The 14,056-nt window shown below is 37.4% G+C and overlaps 1 protein-coding gene across 1 annotated transcript in view; it reads right to left on the bottom strand.

Annotated features, from left to right (window-relative positions):
• Positions 1 to 14,056, bottom strand: part of ENPEP (glutamyl aminopeptidase) — an 87,141-nt gene that overhangs the window by 58,208 nt on the left and 14,877 nt on the right. Inside the window, exon 3 of the mRNA XM_517397.9 lies at positions 13,897 to 14,028. Within this exon, the coding sequence (XP_517397.2) occupies positions 13,897 to 14,028 (132 nt within the window). The remainder of the gene's footprint in view (positions 1 to 13,896; positions 14,029 to 14,056) is intronic.

The following is a 14,056-nucleotide window of genomic DNA, read 5'->3' as shown; positions in this document are numbered from 1 at the left end:
AAACTCTCAGATTTTCTATCACATCTGTTCTCTGCATTAAAAACTTCAGGAAGTGCAGTCCTCTTGACCCACTCCACTGTTGTCTACATATTCAGTGCTTAGGTGCTGCACATAACATTTGGTGAGCGAAAGAGAATTGTGAAAGAAGTTGAAAGATCATGGTGAGGTCTCCCACCGTAGGTGGAGCAATGGGAAGGAGACAGACTCAATGTGTTCTTTCCACTAATGTTTTCTCATTTCCCATGTCAGTAAATGAACTCCCTTTAAGCAGTATGCTTCTGAGACAATGTAATTCATTTTTCTTTTTTTGTATTTCTGTTGGTGACAGTGGAAGGCAGTGTTTAAAGAAGATTGATGTTAATGTAAATTCAATCAAAATAAAAGCAGTCCCTTCCTCTTTTGTTTCTGAGAAACTCAAGTCCATAGAAATATGCTCTGTCTTTGCAGCCTGGTCAGTCTGCAGATCATCTGTGATCTATGACCCTTCATAATCAGGGTCAGCTCTTCACCAAGCAGGGACCTCAGCTCAGGCCAGCAGTGCAGTGGCCCCATCCCCTGGCTGAACATTCCCAGTAGCAGCAGCTCTGCATTTCTCTAAGGTGGATCTCCCAGAGGCAACTGAAAGCCCCTCTGCCATGGCTGCTGCAATGGTACTGCCCTTGCTGCCCTTGGACTAGGTATGGATCAAAGACCCTGAGTGCTTTAATCATATCTCCAGTAAGCTGCAGCCACCCTAAGGAAAAGAAGCCAGTTTGTCCCAGCCACAACCCCCTGTTACCCCTGCTCATCACCAGGCAGGCCCTTGGCTTGGGCCCACAATACAACCACCTGACCCCGGGCTGATTGCACCAATTGGTAGTGGCTCTGCATTTCTCTGGGGTGGAGTTCCAAAAGACCGGTGAAAAGCCCTCTGCCACAGCAACTGCCAAGGTCGCTTCCCCTGCTGCCTCCAGGCTGCAGAAGGAGCATAAAGCCTGAGCTTGCTCCAAGGCTGTGGTGAGCAGCCCAGGAGTGCCAAGCTGAGATCTGCAGCCAGTACTTGAGTTGGAGAGGAGCAGACAGTTTCAGAGCACTGAGAGAGAGCACAGCTGCAATCAGGAGGAAACACAGAGGAGCCATGTGGCTGAGCAAGAGCCTAACTACTGGCCATTATGCTTAAGCACCATCTACTGAATCATAGCCCAAACTTCAGCACCAAAAATACTTTGCTAACATAACACCCCTGAGAAACAAAGGACATGAATTCAGCCGCAAATAATGACCCAGCACAAACACTTCGTCCTCTGAAAACATCCAGGAAAGAAATCAACTGACTGTACTCAAATTACAGCACAGTTGAGGGAACATCAGCCACCACAGTTGAGGGAAAGTCAGCCCACACAGACGAGAAAGAACTAGTGCAGGATCTCTGGCAGCTCAAAAAGCCAGACTGCCTTGTTTCCTCCAAACGACCACACTAGTTCCACAGCAAGGGTTCTTAACCAGACTGAAACGACTGAAACGATAGCAATAGAATTCAGAATATGGATAGGAAGGAAGATCATTGAGATTCCATTGAGAACCATTGAGAAAGTTGAAACCAATCCAAGGAAACTAAGGATTACAATATAACAGTACAGGAACTGAAAGACAAAATAAGCATTATAAGAAAGAACCAAAATGACCTGACAGAGCTAAAAAAAAACACAGTACAGGAATTTCATAATGAAATCACAATTATTAACAGCAGAATAGGCCAAGCTGAAGAAAGAATCTCAGAGCTCAAAAACTGGCTCCCCAAACTAATTCAGTCCAACAAAAATAAAGAAAACATCGAGTTCATGTCCTTTGTAGGGACATGGATGAAGCTGGAAACCATCATTCTCAGCAAACTGTCACAAGGACAAAAAACCAAACACCGCATGTTCTCACTCATAGGTGGGAATTGAACAATGAGAACACTTGGACACAGGAAGGAGAACATCACACACCAGGGCCTGTCGTGGGGTGGGGGGAGGGGGGAGGGATAGCATTAGGAGATATACCTAATGTAAATGACGAGTTAATGGGTGCAGCACACCAACATGGCACATGTATACATATGTAACAAACCTGCACGTTGTGTACATGTACCCTAGAACTTAAAGTATAATAATTAAAAAAAAAGAAAACATCGAATAAGAAGAATCAATATTGTTAAAATGGCCATACTGCCCAAAGCAATTCACAGATTCAGTGGTGTTCCTATCAAACAACCAGTGATGGTTTTGACAGAATTAGAAAAAACTATTTTAAAATTTATATGGCACCAAAAATATAATAGCCAAGGTAATTCTAAGCAAAAAGAAAAAGCTGGAAGAATCACATTACCTGACTTTAAACTATACTACAAGCCTATAGTAACCAAAACAGCATGGTACTAAGACAAAAATACACACACAGACCAATGACACAGAATAGAGAGCCCAGAAATAATGCCATACACCTGCAACCATCTGATCTTCAACAAAGTTGACAGAAAGAAGCAATAGGGATAAGACTCTCTATTCAATAAATGATGCTGGGATAACTGACTAGCCATATGCAGAAGATTGAAACTGGACCCCTTCCTTACACCATATACAAAAGTCAACTCAAGACAGGTTAAAAAGTGTAAAACCTAAAACTATAAAAACCCTGGAAGATAACCTAGGAAATACCATTCCAGACATAGGACCTGGCAAAGATTTCATGACAAAGATGCCAAAAGAAACTGCAACAAGACCATAAGTAGGCAAATGGACTTAAACTAAAGAGCTTCTGCACAGCAAAAGGAACTATCAATAGAGTAAACAGACAACATACAGAATGAGAGAAAATATTTGCAAACCATGCATCCAACTAAGGTAAAATATCCAGAATCTGTAAAGAACTTAAATCAGCAAGCAAAAACAAACAACCCTATTAAACAATGGGCAAAGGATGTGAACAGACACTTTTCAAAAGACACTTTTCACATATGGCCCACAAGCATATGAAAAAATGCTCAACATGACTAATCATTAGAGAACTGCAAATCAAAACCACAATGAGATACTATCTCACCCAGTCAGAATGGCTATTATTAAAAGGTCAAAAAATAACACGCTGGCAAACTTGTAGAGAAAAAGGAACACTTATACACTGTTGGTGGGAATGCAAATTAGTTTATCCATTGTGGAAAGCAGTTTGGCAATTTCTCAAAGAACTAAAGCAGAATTACCAAATGATCCAGCCATCTTATTACAGGATATATATACCCAAGGAAATATAAACTGTTCTGCCGTAAAGACACAGGCCTCCATACGTTCATCACAGCACTATTCACAGTAGCAAAGACATGGATGGAATCAACTTATTTTCATCAACAGTAGACTGGATAAATAAAATGTGGTATATATACACCATGGACTACTTCACAGCCATAAAAAAGAATGAGATCATGTCCTTTGCAGCATCATGGATAAAGCTGGAGTCTTTTATCCTAAGAGAACTAGCATAGCAACAGAGAACCAAATACCACATCTTCTCACTTATAAGTGGGACCTAAACATTGAGTACTCATGGACCCCAAGAAGGAAGCAATAGACATCAAGGCCTACTTGAAAGTAGAGAGGGAGGAGGGTGAGAATGAGAAAACCACCTATCGGGCACTATGCTTATCACCTGAGAAGTGAAACAATCTGTACACCAAACCCCTATGACATGCAATTTACTATATAGCAAACCCGTACATATACCCCTGAACCTAAAATAAAAGTTTAAAAAAGAAATATTTTACAGAAGTTACCATAAAAAAATCAGGTCATAGATTTTATTCTATAACTGCTACTTTGATCAACAGAGCCAATCAGAGAATATATAGCTACAGCCCATTAATTTTGTAACATATTAAGCCAAAGCATAACTGTGTCTTAACTACCATATATCACAAACATTTTTATATTAAAGACTCTACCAACATGCCAACATTTTCTGTCATTTAAAGCTCCAACATGGTTTCTGTAATCCATGTAACAACAGAACATCTGTGATGTTTGGATTTGGTGATTTTGAAAGCATCCTCCCTTGTGCTGATGCCTTCACTCATCCTCACCACACTTTTCCTGCTCTCTGACCCCACCTTTAACGTATGCTCCATCTGCATCTCCTTCTCCTCTCTCTGGGCTTTGGCAGAGGTGACTGACTCTCCCCTATCATCTGCTAAGCCTCAGCACTTCTGTACATGATAAAGTTCAGGCAATTACCCCTGACTCGTCATCATTATTTAATAATTGACATTTTTCTAGTTTATGTGCTTGCTTTACTGAGATGATTTTTTAAGTGTGTGACAACCCATATTGAAATAACATGGAGTGAGGAGGGATGCATACATGTATTTTCTTTCTTCTTTATCTTTTAAAAGAGTCATATATGACTTTTTAAATTTAAGAACCCTATTAACGTTTAAATATAAAGTTCGTATGTCTACTTTATCACTTTATATGTAAACATTATATATAAACATAAATATGAAGCTTATAAGTCTTCAAGAACCTAACTTTCATGCATATATTTACTTTTTGAAGACAGTAACTTCCCTAGGCAAATTAAATTACCTGGTATACTACTGTTGGATACCATTAGTCATCTTTCAAAGCACTGAATCTATGGAGCTAGTATCAGTGGAAAAACTTTGGGCTTTATACAGCCTTATTCAGCTGATATTCTTTTGGGAGGTAAGATATATCTGCTTTAACATAGCTTTTGCTTTTCCCTTATCATATTGGAGCCTGCTGTAATGTAGGCTCTTAGAGTTCTTAATGTTATCCCTTTCATTCAAGTGTCTCAAACCATTTGAGAGATAGAACTTAAGTCCATGAGAATCGATTCCTGGTTGATTACCATTACTTCCTTTATGTGTCCCTTTGCCACACTTGACTTCATTTGACAATCATGACTAGATGCACTAGATCAATCTTCCTTGAACAATTTAATGAGGCTGTGCACCATCTTTATCTTCAATGATTATTTATGTCCCTGCAACCAAAACCAAGCACAAAGCTCAGCGATAGTATTATGATTACTTATTAGTCTTATTATTGAGAACTTAAATTTTTTCAAGGAATGTGATAAGCATTTTCCATGCAACATTTCTTTTACTCCACACATCAATTCTATGAATCCAGAATTATTAATAATAATAGAAAAAATATTTTGCATCACTGATAATTACCCCAATCCGTTCACTGGTCCAGTTCCCACAACCCCTAATCCACACTAATAAATCCAATGAGTTCTAAAACTTTTTATATGTTTAAGCAAACTAATTTGGCAATATCATATGACCTGAACTGTTAAGAGTTTTTCAAAAATCTTTATTTTTCTCACTATAAAAAATTGCTGCAGAAGTATCACTGATTATAAGACGTTGCCCCAAATCCCACTGTAGTTAATCATTAACATATAGTATTCAAACTACATTACCTTTCACAAATCTGAAAATTTCTGAATTCCAACATACAACTGGCCATGAGGGTTTGGGACAAGGATTGTAGACCTCTATTTATAATTTTAGAGTTTGAAGGTGATTTGAAAATAAACTTCCTCATTGTATACATGAGAAAAATGAAGTCTAAGACAGGACTGACGCTAGAGTTCAGGACAAAGTTTGTTTTCACATATCATGCTGCCTATTTTCTCTACTTGTAAGACTGAATCTTGACCTCCCCAGCTGTAAAATAGATATAACAACAGCACTTATGTCATAGGGTTATTTCGAGTATTAAATAACACATAAGCAAGTTTGACATGTAATAGTTCTATGTGTCCCATCAAAAGTGTTAGTATCATTAGAGATAATACACTGAATTATTAACCTCTGTAATTTTCTGTGTGCGTACTTCCTTATATGTGATTGATACTCACACTATGGTGTCCACATTGCCAGTAAGAACATTGAAAAATGCAGGGGAAAAAAATAGATGTTATGGTTTTGACTTTCAAAGTAGGCTCTTGATGCCCACACAACACATTTAAAAGCCCAAACTTTTTGGATTGTAAGGGCCTGGTTTCAAAAGACTTTTAGCAATAAAAACAGAAGGCCAGGAAAAAAGCAAACCACAGGGTTTTTAACTCTAATAATAATTGAAAAGAGAATAAAGAGATGTCCAGGCTACTCTGTCTCAAAAAACTAGACAAAATTTACCTGGGCCAGGGAAGGTGAGGGAAGGTTGAAGGGACAAGACCTGAAACAGACCCTGAAAGAGTGTGAGGGGACTGAGATGAGAACCTTGAACTTGGGAAGACCATGGAACAGAAAAGAATCAGCTTAAACAGACTGCCCGTTACCACTGCCACCGTCACCTGGGTCAGAAGCCAGGCAGGGCCCTGCATGGTTCCACCTGGGAGTGCCGCAGCCCCGCCGTGCCCTGGATCCACATCCTTATTGTCCTTGTCTATTGAGTGTTTTCTATTGATAGAGGTGACCATACATTCAGGTTTGCCCAGGAATGTCCCTGGAATGTAAATCTGTTGCTTACCTGTTTATACGTCTTGTTCCAGTTTAATTAATAACACCTCCTCTATTATTTATTATATATATATTTATAGATGATAAAATATATTGTCACTCTACTTATTGAGAGCAGCCTGACTTTTCACTGCTGATCATCCCGCAGAAGTAGCACCATTTACCTCTTGAGGTTTTTTTTTGCAAGGTCTCATCTGAGCTGTTCCAAAAAGCCACATCATTTTAAATGACGAGCATGCTTAAGGGATCCCCCAAAAACAAGTTGAGATCCATGGCACTCAGTGCTAGTAAGACCAAGAAAGACCTGAAAACACACTTGGGTGGCACAGGGCAATGGTGACTGTATCTGGTGCACATCTTAATTGAAGTACAGATATCAGCATATTTCACTCCCTTCAGGGTTTAGCATCCTCCAGTGCGCATAGTAGATGCTCAATAAAAACGTACACAATAATCAGTTTGAAAAAACTGTTTCATTATCAATACTGAGGTAGCCAGGATGAGAAAGAGAAAATAAATCTATATTGTTTTTAAATCTATAAATGCATATTTAAGGTACATAGCTGGTATTACTGAACATGCCATTAATGTGTTAAATTTTATAAAGTTTATGTTCTTTTAAATATTCTTCCAGTGGTAGGTGGAAAGTTAGCAGAGGAGGGTACTTAGTTGAAAGGAATAGTGATACATCAGTTTTTTTCTTTTTAAGTTCTGCCTTATCAATGTGATATATTCTTTCTAAATTTTAGTTTGCTCCTTCCTCATAGATAAATTAGTATGAATATGCAAAACCTTGGTTTGAAGTTTAGGTGAAAAAACATCTTTTTTTCCGCTGTGGCTATGCTGGTTCAAAACATGTTCGGACTCTGAGTCGGAACTCACCTGCTATGAATTGCTGTTTGAGAAGAAACTCAGCATGGCCATTAGGTTACACAAAGCATTTATTGGCCACTTACTTTCCATTTAAGTTAAAATTTAAGTTGTCTGATGCTTAGTGATTATTACTGCAGTATAATTTTTAAGAAATTAAAAAATGAACATTAAAAAATCTAAATAACCCATAAAATCTTACATTATTTTTATTATTTTGTTTATATTTTTGTAAATTTAAATAAAAAATAAGAATCATTAGCAATCCTCCATGGCTTACTAAATTAAACAGATTCCTTCAAGGAAGATTAATAACCTTCCATTTAAAGATAACCCTTCCAGTAAAGAAATTAATTAAATAAAACTAATTAAAATGTTCTAGAAATCAAATTCATTCTGAAAACTTAGCAAAGCCACAGCCAAAATAAGTTTTTAAAATAATGAAATGACCATATGTCAAAAATAATTCTGAGGAAAACAGAAAAATCACCTTTAGAACACCACAATAACAGCTGTTGTGGACATCCACTGGGGAATGCTACAATAAGTGGTCAAAACCTGAAGAACAAACAGGATATTCACACAGCCTTTAATTATCACTCCCTAAATATTTATTAATCACTGTGGTGGTCGTAATGTATATCCATAAATTCTTTGTGACTCCTCCCTCCAGGAAGTAGAGCTTAACTCTCTTCCCCTTGGGTGTGGACTGCATTTAGCGATTGCTTCCAAAAAACAGAAGATGGGAAAAAAAACTAGTAAACTGAAGCAGAGAAACCTAGCAGACACCATCTCAACCAAGTGATCAAAGTTAGCATCACCAGGAATAAGTCATGAGGATGTCATGTACCCCCTGATAGGATGTGATGAAAAGGACCCTTCACCTCTGTGGTATTCTCCAAAATCCAAAGCCTCAGTCTAATCTTGAGGAAACATCACACAAACCCAAACTGAGAAACATTCTACGAAATACCTGAACAGTACTCTTAAAAAGTATCAGGATCATAAAAAAGAAAAAAACTGAGAAATGTCATATATCAGAATGAATTAAGGAGACAGCATTGCTAAGTATAATGTAGATGTATCATCTATTGGATTTTGGAATAGAAAAGGCACATTAGTGAAAAAACTGGTGAAATCCAAGTAAAGACTGTTGTTTAGTTAATAGTATTGTATTACACTGATTTCTTAGATTTGATGAATGTTTGATAAATGGTTATATAAGATATTAACATTAAGGGAAGGTTACATGGAGACTCTTGTGTCTTTGCAACTCTCTGTAAATCTAAAATTATTTCAAAATAAGAAGTTTAAAAATATATCTCTGAGCATTAAAGCAATGAAACTTAAAAAATAAGATTATTTCTATGAAGAGAAATATATAAATCAAAGTCTATGGCACAAAACCTAAAACTGTTATAAAGATAGGCTGTTTTTAAAAATCCATGGCCTATATACATACATACTCTGCCTTCAGCCTATCTTTCTAATCCAGGCAAACAACGGACTAAGATGGAAGCAAGTTAGAAGACACAGACAATAGGAAGAACCCATTCACAGAGAGAATCCTAGATGCAATTATTCAGCGATCATCCTGTAAGATTTTTGGAAGAAAGTACAACATAATCCCTTCTACTGATATATTAGAATTAATATGGTCATAGTACAAACCTAATTAAATGGATAATATCTTCCACCAGCATTCTCTCAGTGAATAATTCCTCCCAACTTCCTCCTCTGTTCAGGAAAGCCAAGGAAAACTTGACTAGAGTTGAAATAATCTCCAACAAGGTAATTTCTTGTTTTTGCACGTACTTCTTTATAAAATACAGATGCCAAATGCCCCCAAAGAAATTCAAGGGCTCCTGAGATTTTTGTTTCTCAGGAACGAAATCACTCGTGCCATTTATTATTTATTTATTTATTTATTTATTTATTTATTTATTTATATTTTTGAGACCGAGTCTTGCTCTGTCACCCAGGCTGGAGCGCAATGGCACCATCTCGGCTCACTGCAACCTCTGCCTCCTGGGTTCAAGCGATTCTCTTGCCTGAGCCTCCCGAGTAGCTGGGATTACAGGAACGCACCATCACGCCCGGCTGATTTTTGTATTTTTAGTAGAGACAGGGTTTCACCATTTTGGCCAGGCTGCTCTCAAACTCCTGACCTCAAGTAATCTGCACACCTCAGCCTCCCAAAGTGCTGGGATTATAGGCATGAGCCACCGCGCCCGGCCACCATTGCCATTTAACTCGTCCTGAATTTGATTCCTTAAAGAATCATGCAAAGCGAAAGCATTCTGGGAAAGTTACTGTAGGTCAACTGTACCTCAGAAAGCAACACAAACCTAACAACTTCAAATGATTTTATATATACTAATACGGAGGATTTTCCTTTTTCCTACTTTGCGTTTTCCAAATTTTCAATAATGTACATGAATTAAACCTATAATTTTAAAAACTCAAAAATATATTTATAATGTACATTGTTCTTGGTTTGAAAATGAATTGCAATAAATTCCAATGGGGAACTTTGTGCTGAACTCTCAGGTTCATGACATGCTTATTGGGGATATTGTTTCCTCTCTGATGACTCCTGCAGGAACAATAGGATTACATTTTTTTTAAACAATAACTCAACAGTTTGTTCACATAACTAAAAAGTCGTATAATCTCTCTATAATATGCACAGTTCAGGGTGTGTCCACTTGTTTGTTTTTCTGGGGTGAAATTCAGTGATTTCATTTACTTTAAAACCCTAATCAATCAACTAAACCTGAAGAAGGCCTCAGGAGTAGATTTCTTGCAGAATTGTAAAAAATTCCTTCCATCAGTGGCTGGCTTCAATTGTTGCTAAACTATTCTAAGTAACTCTTCATGTTACTCTGTTTAGCATTGAATCAAAATGCAATGCAATTAATTTAAAAAGAAAATATGAAGAGTGAAAAGACTTCTGAGCTACCTTCAAAACCAATTTAATTTTTCTCATGAGCAACAAGGATATTTTAAACATAATGAATGGCTCAACTCTAAAGTCTGCTGTACTCTCTCCAACTAAACTATTAAGAATGCAGGCATTGATTCTGTGTTTATTGATATAAAGGAACTATTGTCAGAGAGGTGAATATACCCAAGCAAGTTGAATCAGGGCATTATAGATTCTTAGATTGCATAGTATAATCTGATTATGAATAGCAGGTGGTTAATGTACCAGAATAATACTGTCAGAAGAAGAATGGATAAGAATAGTCACCTATTAATGGTGTACCTAACAAATACATGGCTTCATTTTTTATTTTTGTTTTTTACTTAAAAAGTAATAAAGGACTTTGGGTACAGGTGGTACAGTAAAGGGATGCTTTGATGCACCCCACTAATCCTAATACTCAGAAATTAGTGATAAAATATAAAAATGGGAACAAGACATAAGGATCAGAAGCTATAAGCATATTGAGCTCCAGTTTTGGAAGGAATGGGTCGGAAACAGGTTCCTGGGGATCAGACCCAAGCCATGCTTTGGAAATCATGTTCTAAAACTCTGACTACTATTTCTGATTGTTTTCTCATCACTTTTTGGTTTTTCTTTTATGACGATCATATTCTTGAATTTTTGAATATATTAATTAAAGTTTGTGTGTGTGCATGTTTAATTTTGTTATGACTTTTTCGGAATTCTCTTTTGTTTCTCCAGTTATCACTATTTACTCCCATGGTGTTTCTATTTGTCTTGGATGTTTTTCTTTTATGTTACTTGTTTTCCTCATATACCTGGTTATTCTTAGCTTGTCTGTTAAGTTCTAAGAATGTAGGACTCTGAGGCTGGTGTGAGTTTCCTCTGATGTTACATTTCAATAGATTTAAGTAGGTTGGTTTTTCTGTAACTCTCTGGAGTGGGAAATCATACCAGGAGCAGTTTGTACTTGGGTGGGTGTCAACTATTAGATTTCAACTTACAGTGAGTGGGTAGGGAGCCAGGAGGGGAACCTCCCAAATGCCAAAGAGGAGGAACTCACTGTGGAGCATTTGCATTCACACTAGATGCCTTAAATTTCTCCCATAAGGTTCTGTTCAACTTTTAAAGGAAACGGCCCCACTGTTTTTTCAGGAGGGGAAACTCTGGCTGCCTGTCTTCTATGGAAGGGTTGGAGGAAGGGGAAAGTGGCACATCTCATTTTCTTGTAATTTTTCTGGCTCAGAGCCTCTGAGAAGTTTCAAAAGGGAATTTGGCTTCTGTTGATCTCTTATAAAATAGATGATTGGACAGTAATGTATTAAAACAATATTATGTTTGTTTCCCTCCCAAATGATGGAACGCATCACTTATTTAAGACAAAATGTTATGCTCTTAGTTTTCATAGAAGAACCATTTAAGAAATAATTACCACCTACAGGACATTTTGGGATCTTTTGCAAAACTGTATTTTTTCATTATGTCACTTCAAATCCTTTATATAAAATCCATCCTAAGAACCCAGCTAACTAACTGGTACAGGCTCTAGTGATTTACCTAGTTAGTATAATATTACAAGTAAATGTCCTTGGTCAGAGGACCTGGTGATAGAGTCATATTGGAAATTCAAGCTCACTGTCACTATTAGAAAATAACTCCAAGTACTATGTCCTCTGCTGATTGGTTAAATGCATTGTTCTTACCTATGAGACTTTGTCATCTTTAGTACAATTGCTTAGCCTTTCTGTTTCCTCTTGGTATTTCTACCTCAAATAGAAAAATATGCTCAGAATGTAATAATAATTTTTAAAACTTGGTATGGGAAACACCTGCACATGATGAAAGACAGTCATGCAATTGAATTGTCAATGATGAAGAAAGCAGCTTCAGATGAAAATTGCATGTTTGTTATGAGACGGAAAGAAAAAACCAAGCTTGACTAATGTTCTCACCTCTATATTAAGCAAGAGGAATGCCATCGACTGCACTCAGCACAATCTAGAAAAAACAACTTCCTCTTTCTGATGCCATTTCCTTTTCATACCAGTATTATCTATCAGCCACTGGTAGTTCCCTTTACCACGACTGAAGGTTGCATCAAAGCAACCTATGTGTCAAGGGAAAGTTAGAATACGGATGAGTCCTCATGATATGCAGCCCCTTTGAAAAGGTCTGTGGACATCCCCCACTCGCTATAATTTGTATACGGTATAGGCAGCATGCTGGCAACCCAGGTTGAGGACATCTGAATATCAACTCCTACCACACCAAAGCAAAGGCAAATTTTCCCTTTGTTCATTTCACAGAAATAGAGGAACCCATCCCCTCTCCTCCAGTGACTGATGAAGAGGTAAAGATATTTTCAGAATATCACACATCAGAAGGCTGAGCAAGATACAGTATTTGGAAGGAGTTTGGAATTTAAGTTTCTACCACTTGCCAGCTGGGTAATCTTGAATAAATAGCCTAAATTTATTAAACTTCAATTTTTCTCATCTCTAAAATGGGGGTGATGACTTCCTCCTTATAAAATTATATTGCAAAGATGATGAGGCTTTATATATATGACATATATGGCACAGAGGTGAATTAACTGGCTTAATAGACAACCTAAACATATGTTCAGGACATAAGCAAAATGGGGGCCTCCAAAATGAAAAAATTAATTAGGTAAAAGTATGTGGTTCTTCAAAAGAAAACGATTGGGCCGGGCTCGGTGGCTCATGCCTGTACTCCCAGCACTTCAGGGGGCCAAGGCCAGTGGGTCACCTGAGGTCAGGAGTCAGAGACAAGGCTGGCCAATATGGTGAAACCCCGTCTCTACTAAAAATACAAAAATTAGCCGGGCGTGGTGGCGGGTGCCTGTAGTCCCAGCTACTCAGGAGGCTGAGGCAAGAGAATCACTTGAACCCAAAAGGTGGAGGTTGCAGTGAGCTGAGATCATGTCACTGCACCCTAGCCTGGGTGACAGAGCCAGACTCCATCTCAAAAAAAAAAAAAAAAAAAAAAAAAAGAAAGAAAACTATTGAACTAGTCGTCTTGATATTTTTTAAAAAGCTTATTTATATTTTATCATACTTTTAAAAAATGCTTTTGGGTACTTTGTTGCTACCTATTTTGATTACATATAGGAATGGAGCCATAAACTTTTCAGTGCCTTGTCATTCGAAGGATGTTCCTTTACCTCAAGTTTCCTCCTCTCTCTCTAGTCTATATCTGCGAGAGGTACACATATACCCAAACATTTTATTACACTGGGCATACCCAAACATTTTAATATATTTGTGCTGGTATAATTAGGAGCTAGCTTTTGACTTACAGCACATGTTTCCCTTGAAATAATTTAAGGCCATAAATATCTATGTCTGTTGTGTTGGTTTATTTTTTACCTGTATCCTTTCAGCCTACATTTTTCTATATTGTTCTATGTATTATCAAGTCCACAGACCCTGGGGACTAATGGGCTTTTCTGGCATGTTGTTTGAAAAAAAAAAAAACTACCCAAAAAAGGTAGATAATTAATTACAAATGCATAGGTGGTAAATTTTTAAAATATAATGAGACTCACAGGTTTTCCACTATTTGATATTCTCTTTACAGAGTCAAATTGATGTACAGCAAAGCACACCAGGTATGTGCTCATGGGGACAGACTTCTCAAAAGTTGTTTGAGTCCATTTATCATCCACTGACTCTTCTTTCTATTGAAAAGAAAAGATAAACTTTTAT

This window comes from Pan troglodytes, chromosome 3, assembly GCF_028858775.2.
Source record: "Pan troglodytes isolate AG18354 chromosome 3, NHGRI_mPanTro3-v2.0_pri, whole genome shotgun sequence".
Classification (NCBI taxonomy): domain Eukaryota; kingdom Metazoa; phylum Chordata; class Mammalia; order Primates; family Hominidae; genus Pan; species Pan troglodytes.
This window is presented reverse-complemented; position numbering and strand designations above follow the sequence as displayed.